The following is a 22,312-nucleotide window of genomic DNA, read 5'->3' as shown; positions in this document are numbered from 1 at the left end:
ATACTATAGGCTTTCATGGACCTACAGAGGATTCCTAATAAAAATTTATGGGATGATTATTGATTGTGATATGTCTGACTCTGATTATAAATAAATGATAAAATGAAATCTAGTACACCTTCCAATACAATTCGATTTATTCTCTGTTTAGGCATATTAATGTTAGTGAGCTGTACAGTCTGGTACTCTGTTCTTTCACACAAATTATTTGGATTATGAAATTCTTTTGTACAGATTCTATTTTTTTTTGATTGTGCCTCGCAGCTTGGGAGATCTTAATTCCTCAACCAGGGATCAAACCAGTGCCCTCAGCAGTGAGAGTGTGGAGTCCTAACAACTGGACCACAGGGAATTCCCTGCACAGATTCTGATATAATTAAAGAGTACAGTATTTGGTCCTGTATTTATTAAAATGTGTTTTTCATTTAAACTTCATCTAATCTTTAATTAGTAAAATAATGGTTAGTGCTGCAAGATAATATATAGTAGCATACTTTTTTTTTTGGTACTGAAAAGAGAAGAACACCATTATAAAAAACAACCCAAACTAACAGATTGTAAAACATCTCATGGGTTTTTAGCAATTAAAAAGGTTTAATTACAGATATAATAATGATTGGTATACTAGCAGTGTTGCTAAAAATTTGAATTCAACTAATTTTTTTTTTTAATTCTTCTCCATACTTCTTTCTGAAATGATAGGGAAATGCATTTTTCAAAGAGGGGAAATATGAAAGAGCAATCGAATGCTATACTCGAGGGATAGCAGCAGATGGCGCTAATGCCCTTCTTCCAGCTAACAGAGCAATGGCCTATCTGAAGATTCAGAAGTAAGTATTGGTTACCTTTAATTCTTTGCAGGATGAAAATGAAATTTACTGTAAAATGGTATATTATGTAAATAATTAAATTTAACTCACTCTTAAGCATTAAATGAGAGAGGGTGTGTGTGTCATAGTACATATTCAATAAATGTTGTTGTTTAGTTGCTTCGTCGTGTCTGACTCTTTGTGACCCCATGGACTGTAGCTCGCCAGGCTCCTCTGTCCACAGGATTTTCCAGGCAAGAATCCTAGAGTGAGTTGCCATTTCTTCTCCAGGGAACTTTCTGACCCAGGGATCGAACCTGCATCTCTTATATTTAGCAGACGGATTCTTTACCACTGAGCCACTAGCTCTAAAGTACTTACTCAGTTTTGGTCTGGCGTTACACAGTTTAACACTTCTTTAATTGCTTTATGCTATTCTGAATTAGTGATTTAAAAATTATTTTTAATCTCAGAACCCTTTGGGCAGAATCTTATCTGGAAGCATATGCATATATAACAAAAGAGAAGTGCTGTCGTTGAAACTGCTGATTGATTACATACAGAACTAAAACTTGGTCCTGTGATACTAACCACATATTTCTGGATGCACTCAAGGGCTCCATGTTGGACAATCAGCAGAATACTATATCTGATGATAGAAACTATGTCTTTGTTGTAATACTGCACACTGCTGCTGCTGCTAAGTCACCTCAGTCGTGTCCGACTCTGTGCGACCCCATAGACGGAAGCTCACCAGGCTCCCCTGTCCCTGGGATTCTCCAGGCAAGAACACCGGAGTGGGTTGCCATTTCCTTCTCCAATGCATGAAAGAAAAAAGTGAAAGGGAAGTCGCTCAGTCGTGTCCAACTCTTCGCGACCCCATGGACTGCAGCCTACCAGGCTCCTCCACCCATGGGATTTTCCAGGCAAGAGTACTGGAGTGGGGTGCCATGCCTTCTCCAATACTACACCCTAGTTATAGAATTAAAAATTCCTATAAATATTACAAGTAGAGATTCTAAACTTTTTGGTGCCACAGATCGCTTTGGCTGCATGGTACACTTTTCTCAAGATAATATTTAAGTGTGTAGTTATACATTTAGGATTACAAAGGAAACCAACTATATTGAAATAGAGTTTTAAAAATATTAAGATTTGTGACGCTAGTTCAGTCACTCAGTCATGTCCGACTCTTTGCCACCCCATGGACTATAGCACGCCAGGCTTCACCAACTCCCAGAGCTTGCTCAGACTCATGTCCATTGAGTTGGTGATGCCATTCAACCATTTTATCCTCTGTCGTCCCTTCTCCTGCCTTCAGTCTTTCCTAGCATCGGGTCTTTTCCACTGAGTCAGTTCTTTGCATGAGGTGGCCAGAGTATTAGAGCTTCAGCTTCAGCATCAGTTCTTTCAATGAATATTCAGGACTAATTTCCTTTAAGAGCTTCCCTCATAGCTCAGTCAGTAAAGAGTCTACCTGCAATGCAGGAGAGCAGGGTTCGATTCCTGGGTCGAGAAGATTCCCTGGAAAAGGAAATGGCAACCCACTCCAGAATTCTTGCCTGGAGAATCCCGTGGATAGAGGAGCCTGACAGGCTACAGTCCATGGGGTCACAAGAGTCGGACACAACTTAGCGACTAAACCACCACCAATTTCCTTTAAGATTGACTGGTTTGATCTCCTTGCAGTCCAAGGGACTCTGAAGAGTGTTCTCCAGTACCACAGTTCAGAAGCATCAATTCTTCAGGGTTCAGCCCTGTTTATGTGAGAGTTGGACCCAACTCTTACATCCATACATGACTACTGGAAAAAAGATAGCTTTGACTAGACGGACCTTTGTTGGCAAAGTAATGTCTTAGCTTTTTATTATGCTGTCTAGGTTGGTCATAGCTATTCTTCCAAGGAGCAAGTGTCTTTTAATTTCATGGCTGCAGTCACCATCTGCAGTGATTTTGGAGCCCAAGAAAATAAGTCTGTCACTGTTTCCATTGCTCCCCCATCTATTTGCCATGACATGATGGAACCGGATGCCATGATCTTTGTTTTTTGAATGTTGAGCTTTAAGCCAGCCTTTTCATTCTCCTATTTCACCTTCATCAAGAGGCTCTTTAGTTCCTCATGGCTTTCTGCCATAAGAGTAGTGTCATCTGCATATCTGAGGTTATTGATACTTCTCCCTGCAATCTTGATTCCAGCTTGTGCTTCATCAAAATTTGTGATATAATGGTATGTATACTTTTAAAGATTAACACGCTATAGAGGCTTCCCTGGTGGCTCAGTAGTAAAGAATCCGCCTGCCAATGCAGGAGACACAGGTTCACTCCTTGATCCGAAAAGATGCCACATGCTGCAGAGCAACTAGGCCTGTGTGCCACAACTATTGAGCCTGTGCTCTCGAGCCTGGGAGCCACAACTGCTGAAGCCCATTTGCTCCCTAGAACCTGTGCTCAGCAACAAGAGAAGCCACCGCAATGAGAAGCCAGCTCACTGCAACTAAAGAGTAACCTCCGTTCACCGCAACTAGAGAAAAGCCACACAGCAATGGCGACTCAGCACAGATATAAATAAATAAATAAATAAATAAATAAAATGATTAAAAAGAAATTAAACACAATACAAAATGAGAAACTGCATTTAAAATACAGGCAAGTTATAGAGAGGGTCATACTGAGTGAAGTAAGTCAGACACAGAAGGAGAAATATAATAATAACATCCCTTATATGTGGAATCTAAAAAGAAATGATACAAATGACCTTACAAAACAGAGAGACTTACAGATTTAGAAAACGAATCTATTGTTGCCAGGGGGAGGGGATAGTGAAAGGTTGTTGTTGAATCACGCAAATTGGCCCCGGCCCCCAGAGGAGAAGAATTCAATCTGGGGCCAGAGACGAGGCTTGATCGCTCAGAGCTTTTGTGTAATAAAGTTTTATTAAAATATAAAGGAGATAGAGAAAGCTTCTGACATAGGCATCAGAAGGGGGCAGAAAGAGTACCCCCCTGCTAGTCTTCAGCTGGATGTTATATAGTCACTAGCAGTCTGTTAATGAAAGAAAGGAATGTCTTAAAATTCAGAATGGCACCAGGCCCCTCACCCATAAGATGCATTTTGGGATAATCTTGGCACCAAATGGTTCATCCTGGGCCATAAAGTGATTAACTTGAATCTTGAAGAAGGGCAGATCACCATACAAATAGTTTCATTTACATAGATTAGGGGAACAATATCTGAGTATAACATGCTGGTTTGTCAAGTAGGTTCTGAGCCAAGAGGCAGAACCGACTTGAAGACAGTTTGGGGTAAATGCATAGTACATTAGCATAGCTTAAGACAGACATTTCCATAAGAGAAATGCATTGGTTATCTCTAGGTTTGAGAATAGTTAACTTCAGGTAAAACCAGGTGTCATTATGGCAACACAGTATTTTAAGAGAAACCTCCTTTTAAATTTGTATAGAGAAGGAAAAAATATCGCTAGTTTGTTTCCTCCTGCCGCTTAAGAGAGAGAAAAATGTCTGACACTTGCAGGCTATTTCCTCCGTTTGGAGACCCCTGGCTTTCCTGCCTGTTACCCTCTCAATAGTTAGGGAGTTTGAGAAGGTCATGTACACACTACCATATTTAAAATGGATAACCAACAAAGACCTATTGTACAGCACATGGAACTCTCCTCAGCGTTAGTGCCAGCCTGGATGGGAGCGGGGTTTGGGGGAGAAGGGATATGTGTGTATGTATGACTGAGTCCTGTTGCTGTTCACCTGAAACTGTTGTAGCATTGTTAATTGGCTATACCCCAGTACAAAATAAAACCTTAAAAAGAACAAAAGTTTCCAAACCTAAAATAAATATAGGCAAGTTAAAGTTAAAAAAAATTTTTTTTTAAATTTTTTTTTCTTTGTTTTTTTTTTTTTAAAGTTAAAAAATTTTTAAAGACATATTATTGTGAAAGTTTGAATAAAGCCGCTAGAATTTGGGGATGTTCATTGACACGTCTTCTACATACTGATCAACCAGTAAGTGTGTCTAGGGAATGCCCAGAAAGCAGCACGGATGATTACATTACCAGTGTGATAATGGTGGTTCATGGTAAAGAATTGCCAGTGCGAGGAGACAGAGGAGACGTGGCTTTGATCCCTGGGTCAGGCAGATCTCCTGGAGGAAGAAATGGCAACACACTCCATACATACGGCTTCAGTCTTTGGTGTCTAAGTGACCGGTAGGGACAGAGCCGCCTGCTGGTTGGCCAGATGTGTCATAGGGGCATTTACACACAGGTACTGTGATCACGTGCAAACAAGCATCAGGTTAAACTGCCCCGTTATTTCTGAAATAGTTGTGCTACCTCAAAGATATCTGTGACAAATGTGGTGTGATATGAAAATATCTGTGATTTTTATTGGTGACAAAGTCATAGGTACTGTTTTTACTAATGTGGTTTATTATCTGCAGTTGTAATTGAAAGGAAAGCTATATGTCATTTAAAAGTTAATGGTAGTAAGGATGTAGTATTTTTCCCGTCCAGATTTTAATATCTCTCAAAGGATCACAAGCTATCATAGAAGAAAATTTTAATTTGTATTTAATTTCATTGAAACTAAAAGACTCACTAGAGATGTATTGTTTTGATTAGACTGAGTAAAAGTCATTGCATTTCTTACTAACTTAGGGAAATTTTGAATTTTGCTATTCAGGAATTGCACATGATTAAAAAATTATAAGGCCTACATTTTTAGGTTTGATTAATGCCAAGAATAATACCTTCTAATAGATGAGAGATTATATCTACATTTATGAGGACTCTAATTTATTGTGTTTTGTTGCTTTAGTTGATAACCACATAAGTATATCATAGCGAGTTTTTTTTTAATTTAAAAGACCTATGTGAGTCTTACTTGCATATCTTTCTAGTATGTCTTTATTTTTTTTGGCTGCACTGCCCAGCTTGCAGTCTTAGTTCCCTGACCAGGGTTCAAACCTGTACCCTCAGCAATGAAAATGCTGAGTCCTAGCCATTGGACCACCAGGAAATTCCCTTTAGTGTGTCTTCTAGATTTACAGTTAATGTCTGAAGTTTTCTCTACTAAGTAGTGAGTGCTGTCAGGTACTATCTGTCGTAGACTAGATGAGGAACAGGGAAAAGAGCAACTTTTCAAACAGGAGTTTGAACGGAACCAAGATGTAAAGGGATGGTATGATTAGTGAGGTGGAGAAACAGGTCTAGTGTCCCAGTGCAGGTTCAAAGACACAGGAAGCAAAAATGCCATGGTACCTTCTGGAAAGGGCAGGAGGTTCATGATGACTGATACGCAGGGGCACTGGCAGAGATAAGGCTGGAGAGCCAAGCAAGCCCCCAACTTTGTGCTCTGCAGAGGAGCACGACTTCATCCTAAGAAGTGTGGAGACCATGCAGTATCTTGAATGGGAAAATGATGTAATCAGTCATGTAGAGAATAAACTGGTTGGGGCATGGACATGAACACACACAAACATAATCTTTTGCTCAGAAGTGAATTAAAGAATTCAGAAAAAAAGAAGAGTTCAGAGGTGTTTAATCTTGTTCATATTAGGTCTTATTTTGAAGATAGGATGGCATTCATTTAGGTCTTGGGAAGAATGTGATCACAGAAGATTCTTTTTTTAAAAAAAATTTTATTATGAAACTTTTCATAGAAAACTCTGTACCAAATCATCTAGTTTTCACAGGCCATACCTTTTTTGTCATGTTTAGTTCCACTTTTTTCCCACCTGAGTAATTATAAAGCAAATCCTGGACATGATATTTCATCTTTTAAGGATGCTTCATACATAATCACAATACTATTATTTTGCCAAGTAAATTCATAACAATTCATTAATGTCATTTTAATATATGAGGATATCAAGATTTTTATTTTATTTTTTTTAGCTTTTCTTTTTTGTTATGAAGCAGTACCTAGTCAGACTGAATTGATTGCTGATTGCATGGCTGAGTAGAATTTATGAAAAGTATTAGATGATATTCTTTCACATACACAATGAATTCGAAGTATGAGAGTGTTGTTTTCCTTAGGTGATGTGTACTATGGGTAAATCTTAATGAAGTTTGGAGATTTGATGCCAGTTACTGTTAATGTAGTAACTGTACATGTTGAGAGTTGGAGGGGAGGTTTGCTGTGGTGTTTTGTCTGCTTTATTCATATTCCATCATTAATTCCATCCTTCCACCAGACTAATTTCTGACTTCACTTAATCTGTTACCTTCTCCCTCCTCAAGCAGAGGATTCCAAAATTTGGTGAGAATAAAAAATTTAGAAATTAGTCTTTTCCCTTAAACAGAGATTTGGGAATTGGTAATTGAAACTATACGTATATTTTTTATATTAGAAACTCAGTTTACATGAAGTTTTCTATAAGCTACATTTTCCTCAGTATTTATATCATGTTTAATAGGTATGAAGAGGCTGAAAAAGACTGCACACAAGCTGTCTTGTTAGATGGCTCGTATTCTAAAGCTTTTGCCAGAAGAGGAACTGCAAGAACATTTTTGGGAAAGCTAAGTGAGGCCAAACAAGGTAAGACTGTTTTTATAACAACTGGCTCTCACTCTCCCTGTTGACACTCTCAAGTTATAGTAGCAGACATTTTCGTAGCCTTTCCACAGTTTGAGGACACGGAACTTGGAGAAGTACATTTTCTTTCACGGTTTAGGTTTGCAAGTTTGGAGAAATTCAGCTTCTATAGTGGGCCTGGTTATCTTCTAATAGCAGTACAGTCTGGCCAATTGTCAATCAAAATTAATGAAAAATTTGAATTATAGGTGAGAAGGAAAAAAGCAGGAAAAAGGCAAGAATGAAAAGAAAGGGAGTCAACAATCAGGAGATAGAGGATAATTTGAGATCTGTAATGATGTCTTCCTTTTTTCCTTACTTGCTGATGATTATTTTTTTTCACAATCTGTCTTTTTAGTATTTATTCTTAGTCATTTTGAAGAACCAGCTTATTTCTCTCGTGTATATTTTCTGTTTTCTTTATTTCTGCTGTTTATTTCCTTCCTTCAGCGGTCTTTTGGCTTAATTTGTCAGTTTTCTAACTTCTTGATGCATCAGTAGTTACATAGTTGATTTTCAGCCTTTGTTTTGTGACATGTTCATTTAAATCTGGCCCTTTAAAGTCTGGCTTCAGCTGTAGCCCATGCATTTTTTTTTATTATGGTAAAATATACATAACATAGAATTTACTGTTTAAGCCATTTTTAAGTGTACAATTCAATGCATTGAGTACATTCACCTTTTGTGCAAACATCACCATTGTACATCTCCAGAACATTTTCATCATTCCATTTTGAATACTCTGTCATTTGACGGTAATTCTCTATTGCCCCTTTGCTCCAGCTCCTGGTAACCAGCATTCTATTTTCTGAATTTGACTGTTCCAGGTACCTCATATGAGTAAAGAATCATAAAATAGTTATCCTTTTATATCTGGCTTACTTCACTTAGTGTGTCTCCAAGACTCATCCATATTGTAGCATATATCAGAATTGGATTCCTTTTTAAGTCTGAATAATATTCCATGATCTGGAATTCTCTTAGATTCTCTCTTACATTTGGTGAGTTACCCCATCATTTGTTATCAGTGTGAGCTTTGATAAGCAGATGACCTCTAGCCCTCAGGCCTCGGTTCTGTCACTATGAAGTGAAATTGTAGTGAAGCCTACCTGAGAATTGATATAAAGCAAAGAGAAAAGCACTCAATAAGCGTTAGTTCTTATTATTGCTCACCAGTTTCCTAGCATCCCGAGTAAAGCTTCTTGAGATACAGGTATGGGGTTATTAACTAAATATATGATTTCTTGAACTCCATAAGGTATTTGCAGTAATTTATTATGTTTCTTAAAAATTTGTTTTAGATTTTGAAACTGTTTTACTTTTGGAGCCTGGAAATAAACAGGCAGTAACCGAACTTTCCAAAATTAAAAAAGTAAGTGTTCTTCTTTCCACCAAAATATTGTCCTATCTTCTGAAGCATAAATACCTTTATTTGTTGTGTGATTAACTTGAGAATATTTTGATAGTCATAATTACAAATTTATTTTTAAGGAATTAATTGAGAAAGGACACTGGGATGATGTCTTTCTTGATTCTACTCAAAGGCAAAATGTGATAAAACCCATTGATAATCCGCCTCATCTTGGGTCAACTGTAAGTAAACCTCAGTTTTTCTCCTTGCTATTTAAATATCACTGGTATAATAAATTTAGTTGAAACAAGCTGTTGAATTAGTAGGTCTCTTAAAAGATATGTTGAGATCTTTTCCTAGAACCAGTTTTAGAATCTTAAAAAAATACTTCTTAGGAATATTGGCATAAGAAAATTGGAGAAAATGGAACTGTTTTAAGTTCTGGCATAACTTTTTAAAGTGTCCTTTAATTTAACACTAAATATTTCTTCATATTTTCTGATTAAAAAGGAATTTGAAGCAGTTGTGCATTTTGTAATTAAACGGCTTTTATTTCTTTTACTGTTCTTATTTGAGATTGGGATTTTATTACAGTATAGTCTTGCAGTTTCTGTGGGGTTAGATCTAAAATGAACACTTAGGCAAAAATCTAGTACAGGCATACCTCATTTTATTGCACTTTGCGGATACTGCACTTTTTACAGATTGAAGATTTGTGGCAACCTTTTGCTGTGCAAGTCTGTTGGCACCATTTTCCTAATAGTATTTTCTTTCCTTTCTGTCTTTGTGTCACATTTTGGTAATTCTCTCAATATTTCAAACTTTTTTGTTAATATCGTATTTGTTATTGTGCTCTGTGATCAGTGATCTTTGTTACTATTATGAAAAGACTTTGAGGATGAAGGCTAAGATTTTTTACAATAAAAAAATTTTAAGTTATATACATTGTTTTTTAAAGACATGGTGCTATTTCACACTTAAAAGAGTATGGTATAGTGTAAACATAACTTTTATTATGCATTGAGAAACCAAAAGCTTTAGGTGACTTGCTTTATATTGAAATATTCACTTTATGTGATAGTTTGTAACTGAACCTGCAGTATCTCTAAGGTATACCTGTATAGGCAAAATTATTCTTAAGAATATATGCTGTATATTGTTTTTAGTATACCATACTGTTTTTTATTAAGTCTAACAAAGCCAGTTTTTCCTGCAGTATTGGAACGGAAAGAGTAGATGGTAAAATTCAGTGATTTGCCTTGTGTTGGACTTTTAAAATTGAATCATTTAAGGCATGTATTATTATATATATGTGTGTTAGTCTCTCAGTTGTGTCTGACTCTTTGTGACCCTATGGACTGTAGCCTGCTAGGCTTCTCTGTCCATGGGATTTTCCAGGCAAGAATACTGGAGTGGGTTGCCATTTCCTTCTCCAGGGGATCTTCCTGATTCAGGGATTGAACATGCATCTCTTATGTCTCCTGCATTGGCAGGCAGGTTCTTTGCCACTAGCGCCACCTGGGGATTCATATATATGTGTATATGAATTTATATATATACATATAAATTTGACTGGTAATTTCTGATGTTTTCTTAGTATTATATATGGAAATTATGAAAGATAAAATACATATAAAAAAGTACCCAGGACAAATTAAAATTTAAAGGATAAAGTGAACACCTGTGAAACCACCAACTGGGTCAAAAAATTGAAAACATATCAGCCTCCAGAAACTTCCCTGTGTGTTCTTCACTGATCATGATTCCCTCCCTGCCCCTTGGAAGTAACTGTTAATGCATGGATGATGCTTTGAAAGAAATGCTGATTTTACATTGAAGTTAGGGCAGATATTTTTATCCTCCTTTTATTAAGGAAGAAGGCGAGGCAAAGAAAGTGTTTCGCCAAGTTCTTATTTCAAGTAACAGAGGAATTCTTTAATACATTTCCTGGGTTCTTATTTTGACTTTATTCTTGAATTTTCTGAGATAATATTTCATGTGCCAGGCATAAATCTAGTTGCTTTTATATATTACGTTATTGTCACACATCATATTTATTACCTATTATTCTATTTTTTACAGTAGAGGTGATTAAATGTTTAATTCAATGTGATTTATACTTTTACATCTCTGTAAAATTTTGTCACAAAAATTAATTCCAAAGTTTTAAAAAAATAAGCCTTTGTCACAGTTTGCTTGTCCATAATTATAAAAACACTGCCACGTGGTAAGTCAAATATCTGTATGGAAGAATGTTCTGTGGCCAGTGTATCCTAAACAGCTTTTATAAACCTGTTGAGTTCTGTCCTCCCTCAGGTTGTAAATCAATTATGTTAGTAATTGTGAAAATACAACATGAATTTTAATCTTTTGTGGCTGGATCTCAAAACAGAATACCTCCATGAATTGAGAGATCTGGGGTTAACCATTTTGTAACTGATGCAACACAAGCAAAATCATTATCTTAGTAGGAAGGGGAAAATTTGCTCTTTATTTTTGTAATAGGTCTCCGTTTTAAAATCTGGGCATTATTTTAAAAATAGTATGGCAGTTTGGTATGATGCTTTTGGTTTGATTTGAGTCCCACCTGATAAAGGCTTCCTAGGTGGCAGTAGTGGTAAAAAAAAAAAACCCCACCAAAGAACCCTCTTGCCAGTTCAGGAGACATAGGTTCGATTCCTGGATCGGAAGATCCCTTGGAGAAGGAAATGGCAACCCACTCCAGTATTCTTGCCTGGAGAATCCCATGGACAGAGGAGCCTGGCAGGCTATAGTTCATAGGGTTGCAGAGTCAGATACAACTGAAGCAACTTAGGCAGGCAGACCACTTCATAAGCTTTAAAATCTTAGGCAGGTATGATCCCTATGTGACTTTTTCTGCTTAAGTTGAAAATTACTCATAGGTTAGTTGAGATCAAAGGAAATGATGTCCAGGAATGCTAAGGCAGTTTCGGGTGAAAGAAATGTTAATCTCCTTTCAGTCCTTTGTGTGGCCTTTGTGTGAGGCCACCTGAACACTGAGGACAGTGGTCAGGAAAGGGGTTACTTTATTCAAGCGAGAGGCTCAACCACGGAGTTCTGTGCTTAAGAGCTGCAGGTTTGACTACTTTTGGCATGTCTTCTCTAGAGAGACTGTAGGTGAGCAGTAATCTAGACCTGCTGGGCCTGGAGTTCCTAGATAGGAAATGAGTTAGTTTCCACTAATTTATTTTCTATTATTTTATTTTCATTTTCCTGTTTTCCCATATGAAAATTTCACCTTTCTACTTGGTCTTTCTTCTCTTTCTGTTTATTTTCATTTCTGTTTTCTTTTTCTTGAAATGATCATAAAGCTAAAGAATGGTCATAAAGCTAAAGAAAATGTTATGTTTCTAAATCTTAATTGAAAAAGAGATGAATTCGGGAATTCCCTGGTGGTCCAGTGGTTAGAACTCTGTTTTCACTGTCAACTGCAGGGGCTCAGTCCCTGGTTGGGGCACTGAGATCCCACAGGCTGTGAGATGTGGCCAGAAAATAAAAAGAATTTATGCTTTTATGTTTCCTTGTATCTTTCAGCTATAGTGGTATCTTTTATGTTTTTCTCCTTTTACCAGTATACTGTTATCCCCTCATCCCTCCCAGCCATCATCAGTAACATTGAGCAGCTCTCAGGAACCAGTGGTCTACCCTTAAACAGATCATCTGTTAGGAAATTCATTAACTTGGGTCAGTTTAAACATTGTCATTGACAGGATTTAGGTTTTGTTTTTTGTTTTTTGCCTCATGGTGTGACATGCAGGATGTTAGTTCCCTGACCAGGGATTGAACCTGTGTCCCCTGCAGTGGAAGTGCACAGTCTTAACCACTGGACTGCCAGGGAAGTCCCCAGGATTTGGTTTTAAATGGGACTGCATCAATATAATTCAGTAGTTGTAGTCTATTTTTTTATAGTCTGTTCTTTAACACTATTTTTTAACATTAACACGTCCATTCTTGGTCAGTATTTTGATAGAAAGCTTACTGGTTTTGATAGTTCTCAGCAAAGCAGAGGCCTTAGATTAACATGACTGTCCTTTAGAACTGCTGGAACTGCTAACAGGATTCTGTTAACAAATTTATAATAGCTTCTTTATTTATGTGTATTCATCCGTAACACTCAGTTGTTACCATTAGGTCGTTTCTTAGTTATGCTAGTGTAATGTCTGGTTTTAACACTGAGTTTAGTATAAAAGGTTTTTATATTTCAACTTTTTAATTTAAAATTCAGTCGTATAGTTGGGATGAAAACAATGTACTGAAAGTTTTTTTTTAAAAATTAAAGTATTACATGTAAGCTGAGAAAGAAATTGAAAATGTTTAACATCTGTTATGATTAAAATAAATAGTGAATGCTATTTATTTTAATAAATTAAAAACCATTATTATGGTCAAGGACTTACCAACTTTGTGAATATTATTTGACAAATCTTTAATCCTGGGGTGGTTTTATCCAGCTGCTACATATGAAGAAGATGCAGTTAGGTTTAAATATTAGTCTGTTTGCTGCTACATATGAAGAAGATGCAGTTAGGTTTAAATATTAGTCTGTTTCATACAGAATGCTGTTTATTGCCTGACCTTGTTCTGCTTAGCTAGCCTACAAGTACTGATGTCATTTGGCCATATTTTTTCTTGGTTTTGTTGCCTCTGGGATAAACTCAAGACTCCTTGAGATGGTACACAAATCCCTTTGTAAGCTGTCTTTAAGCAGCCTTTCCGGCTTTGTCTCACCTCTCCTCCCCTTGCACCAGCCGTGGTGGACGCCTCACCTTCCCACTGGCCACGCTGTACCCTATCACGCCGCCAGTCCTGTGTGCTTTTTCTGTGAAGCTCCCTGATGTCAATTTTTATCTTCCTTCCTCTGTTCTTTGGGCACCCTGTACCTTCACCTTTTATAGTGCCTTCTAATTATTTCTACATGCACCGTCTTTCCCCCATTTAGACATGCATATGGTAGGTGCCGTGATGCTTTTTGTTCTTTGCATTCTCAGAGGGTATGACTCCAGATTGAATTTACTTACAGCTGGAATATTGGCTGAAAGAACATTGTAACCTTTTAATTTGTGACCCTAAAATAAGAAACCTTTGTTTATTGATGTAAAGAATTGATTTTATTGTTTTAGAAGCCACTCAAGAAGGTTATTATTGAAGAAACTGGTAATTTGATACAGACTGTTGATGTGTCAGATAGCACTGCTACCCTGGCTACTCCAGAGTGTAATCCTGTTACCCTGGCAAGTGTAACAGCGACCACAGGCACGACAAGTAAGAACTCGAGCCAAGATGATCTTTTGCCCACAAGTGGTGTCCCAAAAGCCAAAGTATTGAAAATAGAAGAAATCAGTGATACTTCAGCTCTTCAGTGAGTAGAAATACTCTTATTTGATAATCATCTGAATGGTAATAATTCCCCTGGAAAATTGACAGTACTGATAAGACTTCTGGTTGTATTCTTCCTCATAACCTTTTGAACTATCCAACTTTAGATTCTGTTCTTTTTTATTCTTTTTACTTAAATGTAAGAGAGGTTTTGCTGAACGAATTATCATTATTCCTTTACCATAGTGAGGAATTTAGAAATAATAACAGTACCTTGAACAAATTGATTTCATCTATTTTCTTTTCTAGAACTTAAGTAAATATGTTTCACTTGGTAATTCAGCAAAAATTTTTAATTTTTTGAAGGGAAGCTTCATAAACAATGTAGAATTTAGGCATTGTCATTATTCTAGCCTTTGATATTTATGATTATTTTTAGGCTCTTTAAATTTTGTTCAGAATTTTTTAAAAAGTCATGTATTTTTTTAATCATGAGAATATAAAAGACATAGATTAATAGTTTACTTTGGGGTATTAAAATTTTATTATATATTCTTGCGTTGCTACTCAACAGTCCTATTAAAAACTTTTTTTTAAACTTTGAATTCTAGTAGTTCTATTTAGAGTGATAGTATAGATTGTAGGAAAACTTGTAAGTAGGCAGACTTTTTTTTAAAGGAGGAAGCATTTCTTTCTTTTTGAAATCTTTCTTTAAACTGTGATAATTCAGATAGTTCAGAGTGAAAGGTTGAGTTGTGAGTATATGTGATATAATAATGCAGTATGAGTTTCCCTGGTGGCTCAGACGGAAAAGAATCTACCTGCAATGTGGGAGACCCAGGTTCGATCCCTGGGTTGGGAAGATCCCCTGGAGAAGGGAATGGCAACTCACTCCAGTCTTCTTGTCTGGAGAATTCCATGACCAGAGGAGCCTGGTGGAATACAGTCCATGGGTTTGCAAAGAGTCAGACACAACTGAGCACTAACACTGTTACTACTAATGCAGTGTATGGAAATAGTTTGTCAAAAGGTGGCAAGGCTGTTAGCCCAGCTAAAGAGAATAGGCAGTACATAGTCAGCGCACGAAAGTTTGTAGAAGTATAATGTCTTGCCAAAATTATACATATATTATCAGCTGAAAGAATTTACTACTGGTAGAATATAAATAGATAACACACTATTAATAAAGTCAGAAATTTTAGAATCTCTATTGATGTTTCTGTATATAAACTTTGACTGTGTTTCTTTTCTGATTATTTGATGCCTCTGAAATATTTCAGCTCTCATGTCAATTTGAAAAAGGATGTATGTCAGTCTTTCAGTGAGAAAATTCCTACAGAGGTAGACAAAGCACCTGCTCAGTTTATCAGGACTGTTCTTCCTCCAGTTCCTGCAAACTCATTTCAGCTTGAATCTGATTTCAGACAACTGAAAAGTTTTCCAGATATGTTGTATCAGTACTTGAAGGTAAGAGGTAGGAAGCTAGTAGTTCTTTTGTAAGTTAGAGGTCAAAGAACTTCTTTTGTCGCCGTATAATAATAGGGTTGTATTTGCTTTGTGAACAGTATGATTCTGCGCTTCCCTGATAGCTCAGTTGGTAAAGAATCTGCCTGCATTGCAGGAAACCCCGGTTTGATTCCTGGGTCGGGAAGATCCGTTGGAGAAGGGATAGGCTACCCACTCCAGTATTCTTGGGCTTCCTTGGTGGCTCAGCTGGTAAAGAATCTGCCTGCAATGTGGGAGACCTTGGTTCGATCCCTGGGTTGGGAAGATCCCCTGGAGAAGGGAAAGGCTACCCACTCCAGCATTCTGAGTGACTTTCACTTTCACGTCTCTTTCACGGTGTGATTGTTGAAAATGCTCTTACCCCTTGCCTAATAAATACATCATCCTGATCAGGCACATACATCATCCTGATCAGGCCATTTTAAGTATTTGCAACCAGGGAACCTTTGGAAATAGGTTCTGTGTTAAATTCTGTTTTGTAACAGAAACAATCTAATTTCATACATCAGGACTTAAACTTAATTCTCCATTCTTTAAGATGAGGAAAGAAACTAAAATACAGTGAGTGCCTTCTGTGTGCCAAACTATGCTTACAATATTTAGGTAATCATTCTCCTGAAAATGAACTTTTATTTGCTCAAGGAAAAGAGTCAAATCATATGAAATTCACCAAATAATGGATTTTTTTAGCACTTTTTCAAGTGTAATTACTGTAATAATTTCTTATAATTGTGTGGTATGTAATATTTCAAAATATATTATCTCATGTAGATCTGTTTTTTAAACTCTGTTTTTATTGCTCCTTGAGCTCTCTTGTTTCCTATTTCTCTTGGGTGATATACGTCTCTCCATGAGATTTTTCTGTGAATTGAGCAGAGTGAGTATCTTACAGTCCCTCTAACTTTCTGTCATAGTTACATTTCAGTGTGATTCCCCATTATTATTCATTAAATACTTATACATAGTAGTTATTCTTTACTATGTTGATCTAAGCAATTATTATATAAATAATTTGTGATTGGGAATATTGCCATAATTTTCTAACTCCTTATTGTTTTTCCCAAGCAAATTGAACCATCCTTGTATCCCAAGTTGTTTCAGAAAAATCTAGATCCAGATGTATTCAACCAAATCATTAAAATTCTGCATGACTTTTACATTGAGTAAGTAAATTTAGTTATACTTTCCTACTGTAATGCTCAGCTACTTTTAGTTATTTGGAAAATTCATCCTTTTTGGTATCATACTGCTACCCTTTATTTTGCAGAATTAGCTATATTGTAAAGTTTACTGTTGCAGTAGTGTAAAGAAATACAAGTATAAACATGAAAAGGGAAATGATTAGGAGAAAAAAGGACTTACAGATTTTTTTAGAGACAGGTGGAGTATAGAAGTGACAAGTATTATAGCAGATTAATAATGTCTCTTCTATGCCTCACATTTAAGAATATTAGTTTCTTCAGTTGACTTGATAAGCTCTTCATTTGGGCACTTAAAATATAGACAGTGTGCAGGAACAAAAGATAAATGAAGACTTTATATATAATTAGAAATATTATTTTAGTAAGCAGAACTAAATGAGCTGCTTTTAATTGATCATTTGCTTTTTATTTGGACTTCAGGAAAGAAAAGCCATCACTCATCTTTGAAATCTTACAAAGACTTTCTGAACTAAGAAGGTTTGATATGGCAGTGATGTTTATGTCAGAATCTGAGAAGAAAAGTGAGTTCTATAGAAAAAGCTTTTTCTTTACTCTTTATTCTTGTGTGTTCCTTTATTTAACAAATGATAGAAAATATTTATTGCATGTCAGTTATGTACAGTGTGCAATTTAATTGCAGTTTAATTAAATTGAGTTATAGTTAAATTAGGTAAAATTTTTCAGTCTGAAAACAACATTGTGAGGTGTAGGTATGATTATCATTTTGCTCTTACAAAAGGGGAAACTGAGGCATATATAGGTAAGGAACTTGATTGAGGTTCCACAGCTAGGAAGCCAGACCCAGGATTTAAACCAAGGTGGTCTGAACTCTTCTACTTGAAAATATAGTATCAGTGTAATGGTTGAGCTTCTGGCATGGTGGAACATGTACAGGGTCCCTGCCATAGGAGCATGCAGTGGGATGTGGGTATGTAGGTGGTCGCAACCATTTTTTTTTGGCTAATATCTTTGAATTTGTTTGATTTAAGCTGAATTCTCAAAAAACTACTGGAGTCAGATGAAGGGAGTGAGGATGTGTAGAGGTTTTGAGGCAGGAGAGGGCAAATTGAACTCAGAAAATTAAAAGGAGTGCATTGTGGCTGAATTGTAGAGTTAGAGGGTAAAGAGAGGCAGGTGATGAACTTGAAGAATTATATCCCTTATTTATTTCTACATCTCAGTCTTTGGCATAAAGTGTCAGTTTTGGGGAACCCTAATTTAAGTAAAATCAAACTATGGAGACACTTCAGTTACAGTTGTCCCTTGAACAGTGTGGGAGTTAGGGGAACGAGCCCTCCATGCAGTTGAAAATCCACATACAATTTTACATCCAGTCCACAGCATCTGAGATTCTTTATCCAGATTCAGTCAACTCTGGATCATGTAGTACTATAGTATTTACTACTGAAAAATATCCATCTGTAAGTGGATCTGTGCAGTTCAAACTCATGTTGTTCAAGGGTCAATGGTACTTAAGAGTTTTAAGCTATAGTCTAGTTTTAGAAAGAGAAAAATCATTAGAATGCACCTCCTGGACTAAACACATTTGAGCTCCTTTTCTGTCTCTTCTTTATGTTTGTAGCAGTGACGTTGAGTCTGAATCACTAAAGAAAATACTCTTTATGTTGTATTTAAGGAAGTGGACCTAGTTAAGATAAACTTAAACCAAAAGAATTCTCTGCTTAATCTTTAGTTAATCAGAAACCGTCCCTGAAATTCCCTGAAGGTATTAGTTTGTTATTACTATCCTGACTTCATTTTCTATCACTGTTTAAAGTCATTCTGCCTACCTCACTGACTGTGTTTTTTAATATACCAAGTTGCCAGGCTTCTTGTAGCCTCAGGGTCTTTGTGTTTGCTGTTTGCCTCAGCCGGGACTATCCTTCCCTGCCTCTTCTTCATTTCATTCAGTTTCCACCTAATAGGCACTGCCTCAGAGTCACCTTTCCTCGCAGGCCTGCTCAAAATAACTGCCCGCCTCCCCTTCCTCCTCACTGTCTGTCATCTTACCTGGCTTTGTTTTCTTCATAAGACAGAACTACAGTAGTGGACAGTATTTTAAGTATGTATTATTTCTCTATCCCTAATAGAATGAAAGCTCCATGACAGCAGGAACTTTTATCTACCTTGTTCTCTAGGTCTCAGGGTATTAGAATAGTGCTTAGTACATAAAAACCTTAGCATGAGTGCTTGACTGAATGGATTTCTTGTCACTATGATGTGGTTACTTGAAGTGTACTCAAAGAATGTGAGTTGGTCTTCCAAACTGGCCTACCAACAGTACTGTCTTGGTTGGATCACCACTCTCTGCTAGGTTAAACATGGAAGCATTTAGAGTAGTTTCTAGCGTGTAACTAAATAGTCAATAAATAGTAGCTATTGTTGTCTTTTATTATCATTGTTATTAGTAACAACTGTTAGCTAGTTTTAATGTTGAGGGATATAGTATGAACTCTATAGCAGTGTTTTCCAAAATGTTAACTGTGGACAGTTCACCTGTATGAAAAATAAAGATTTTATATGACTCATAAGGAAATCTTATTTTTAACTTTTAATTGTTATATATTTTATTATATATTTTAAAAATATATAGCTTACCTATCAAACATGATTTTTGTGGATATTACTGCTAATTTTCTATTTATAGTAGTGATAAAAAATTTTATTTTAAAATAAAATGATTTCAGTTTGAAAAACAGTTAATTGGAATATTAAGTAAATAAAAGTATACTTGTTATATGGGGCAAAAATCTTTAAGGTAGTACAGAATGAATTATGTTTAATCTGCAAAGTTCATGTCATTAAGGATATAGGGAAAATTGTTTATTGCTAAAGCAAAATATTCTGGCAAGAAGCATCATTGGGTTGCTGTATAATTTTCTGTCCTCAGGTTGGTTCTTTAAATATCTGAATTAGAATTTACAAATAACCCTAATGATTGCTTTAAAATGTAAAAAGTATTTAACAGACTTGATTATTCCTTTTAATTTTTGCTTTACTTTTTAAAAATGGAGATTAAAATGAAATTTTTTTCTTTTTCAGTTACACGTGTATTATTCAATCACATAGACAAATCAGGATTGAATGATAACTCTGTTGAAGAACTCAAGAAAAGATATGGTGGTTGATTTCCATTTTTGCTGAAATTATTGCCTCTTTAAATTTCATATGTAAATTTTTTTCTACTGAAATTAAATGTTTTGCTTTTTAAGAAAATTAAATCATACAAAAGAAGGACTGTTTTTGGACATAAGCTAATTAACTGTAAAGTGAATTGTGATTAGTGAGAAATATACTTAAGTGAACTGTTTATAAGTTTTTTCTGAAAATAAAAATATAAATAATGAGGTATACTTGTAAAGATCAGTATTTTATTTTGTAAGTCACTTTAAATGTTTAGATGTATTCTTCAGTGCCTCATGTTACATTATTTGTATATTTTTATGAGTTTTTGTAACCACATGATAAGGTTGCTTCATAAGCATATAATAAAATTATATTTATATATAGAGAATTAGGTAGATAATCATGTTGTTTCATTATAAAATGGTTTCATATCATTGTGCCAGTTCACTAACATAAAATTGCTTAGTTGCAGGATGTGTATTTTTAGTATTTATTTTGAGGGAAGACTTTATTATTTAGACTTTTTAAAAGATTACTTGGAGATTCACAGCTTCCTTAAATTTTAATGCTACAGTTTTTTTCCATATAATATCCATGTTATATGTCAAATATAAGACAGATCGTCTAAAGCAAGGTGGAAACTTTTAAACACTTGGAATTTTCAGGTAGTAATTAGTGTATAGCTTGCGTGTAAATGGTTCATGCGAGTGTGGTGACTGTGAACTTTTGCAATCTGGGCTAATGTTCTGTTTATCCTTGTTCTGCATGGTACCTGGCCCAGTCCTTTGCATAAAGCTAGGTGCTCACTTGATATTTTTGAAATTTAATGGAACGGAGGGCAAGAATCAATTTTAGTAAATATTCAAACTAGCAACCTAGCAAATTTTGGGCATCCTGTAAATATTGCTAAAATCAAATTAATTTTAGAGACCTCTGGTCACCATCCTATAGCTGTTGTTAGCATCAACAAGACAGTCAAATTTAAGACTTTATTTTTGTTGCACCATACATATTTTATGCTTGTAATTACTTGAGGAATGATCAATCTGTTTAAAAAAGATAATTTCCCCAGTTCATGGTATAACTTATTAAGATGATCATAAGTTGTATAGCCCAATGTTTTACAACATACTTGGAGTTTATATATGTTGCTAAATGTATAGTTTTGCTATGATATATAAATAGGCAATGAAGTTTAGCCATAAAGTATAGCTTATATATAAGTTTATACATAAGCTATGTAATGAATTTTAAATGACTTGAATTTTTCTTAAGTCATTAATAAGAAAGTGATTTTGCTGAGATTTGCCTGCAGGAGGGTGTTTGCGAGGCTTGGCTGTGGGGAGATGGTTGAGGGAGTGGGAGTCAGATTATGAAGGGCCTTTCATGAAGTGACAAAATAAGCCAGTTTTCTGAAAGTGATGAGGAGCTAGTGAAGGGTTTTAAGCAAGGGAGTGACATGTGTTTTGATTTTTAAGATGATTCTGGTAGCAGTGATGAGGGCTGGATTGCAGTGATGGTGTGGCTGGAAACAGACCAATTAGAGGAATATGGGAGATGAATACCATTTGAACTAATAATAGTGGATAACATGAAGTACTTATTTGCCTGACATTAGGGGTTTTATGTCTTTTTTTTTTTTTTTTTCCATTTAAATCCTCAGCAGCCTTAGGAGATAAGTTCTGTTATCTCTGATTTACAGATTGAGTGAATTGAGGCATATATAGGTGTGTGACTTGCTCATGGTTACTTGGTAATAGGTGGTCTTTACCCAGAGGTTTCTTGCCTAGCTGTCATTCTATACTGGCTGGTGCACAGGAATGGAAGACAGGATGAGTTTAAGGTTTATTAAGGAGGAGGGATCCACAGGGATTGGTGGTATTCATTCACTTCCATTCAAACATTCCCTGAGAATCCATTGTGCTGGAAGGTAACTAAGTGCTGGGTGAGACACAGGCACAGTTTCTGCCCTCCGGTAACTCGGTATAGCTGGGGAGTTAGATAAACTAGCGTTTATGGTATAGTGTCATGAGTGCTCTGAAACAGTTTGGACAGGGCACTGGGGGAGCATGGAGGGTGCAGCTCTGAATCAGATTGGGTGAAACAGGGTAGGAGGAGGCAGCATTTTATATGAGACTTGAGCTATGGGAACAATGGTCCAGGTGCATGATGGGAGGGAGAGGGTCCTGGCAGAGGGATCAACAGAGGTGAAGGTTATGTAACATATTAGGGCCCCTTGACTTGCCCTGGGGATCATAAGTAATTCCATATACCATCAGGGCTGATGTATGGGATAGAATTAGAATTTGATTGGCTACATTTTCCTTTCATTTGTTTCTTGTTAATTTTTCATGTATGTACATCCTGACCCCATACTAGATTTTGAAGCTG

General features: G+C 36.1%; 1 protein-coding gene across 3 annotated transcripts in view; it reads left to right on the top strand.

The window, feature by feature from the left end:
* The window catches only part of RPAP3 (RNA polymerase II associated protein 3), a 36,139-nt gene extending 15,993 nt beyond the window's left edge, over nt 1-20,146 (top strand). For all 3 annotated transcript variants that reach the window (XM_025284044.3, XM_044941672.2, XM_044941673.2), the window contains exons 9-17: nt 703-830; nt 7,242-7,363; nt 8,701-8,771; nt 8,891-8,992; nt 13,892-14,130; nt 15,368-15,554; nt 16,659-16,756; nt 17,216-17,316; nt 19,838-20,146. In XM_025284044.3, the coding sequence (XP_025139829.3) occupies nt 703-830; nt 7,242-7,363; nt 8,701-8,771; nt 8,891-8,992; nt 13,892-14,130; nt 15,368-15,554; nt 16,659-16,756; nt 17,216-17,316; nt 19,838-19,923 (1,134 nt within the window). In that variant the 3' untranslated portion in view covers nt 19,924-20,146. The remainder of the gene's footprint in view (nt 1-702; nt 831-7,241; nt 7,364-8,700; nt 8,772-8,890; nt 8,993-13,891; nt 14,131-15,367; nt 15,555-16,658; nt 16,757-17,215; nt 17,317-19,837) is intronic.
* The last annotated feature ends 2,166 nt before the right edge of the window (nt 20,147-22,312 follow it).

This window comes from Bubalus bubalis, chromosome 4 (genome assembly GCF_019923935.1).
Source record: "Bubalus bubalis isolate 160015118507 breed Murrah chromosome 4, NDDB_SH_1, whole genome shotgun sequence".
Taxonomy (NCBI): domain Eukaryota; kingdom Metazoa; phylum Chordata; class Mammalia; order Artiodactyla; family Bovidae; genus Bubalus; species Bubalus bubalis.
The sequence above is the reverse complement of the archived record's forward strand: the minus strand, read 5'-3'. Positions and strand labels throughout refer to the sequence as shown.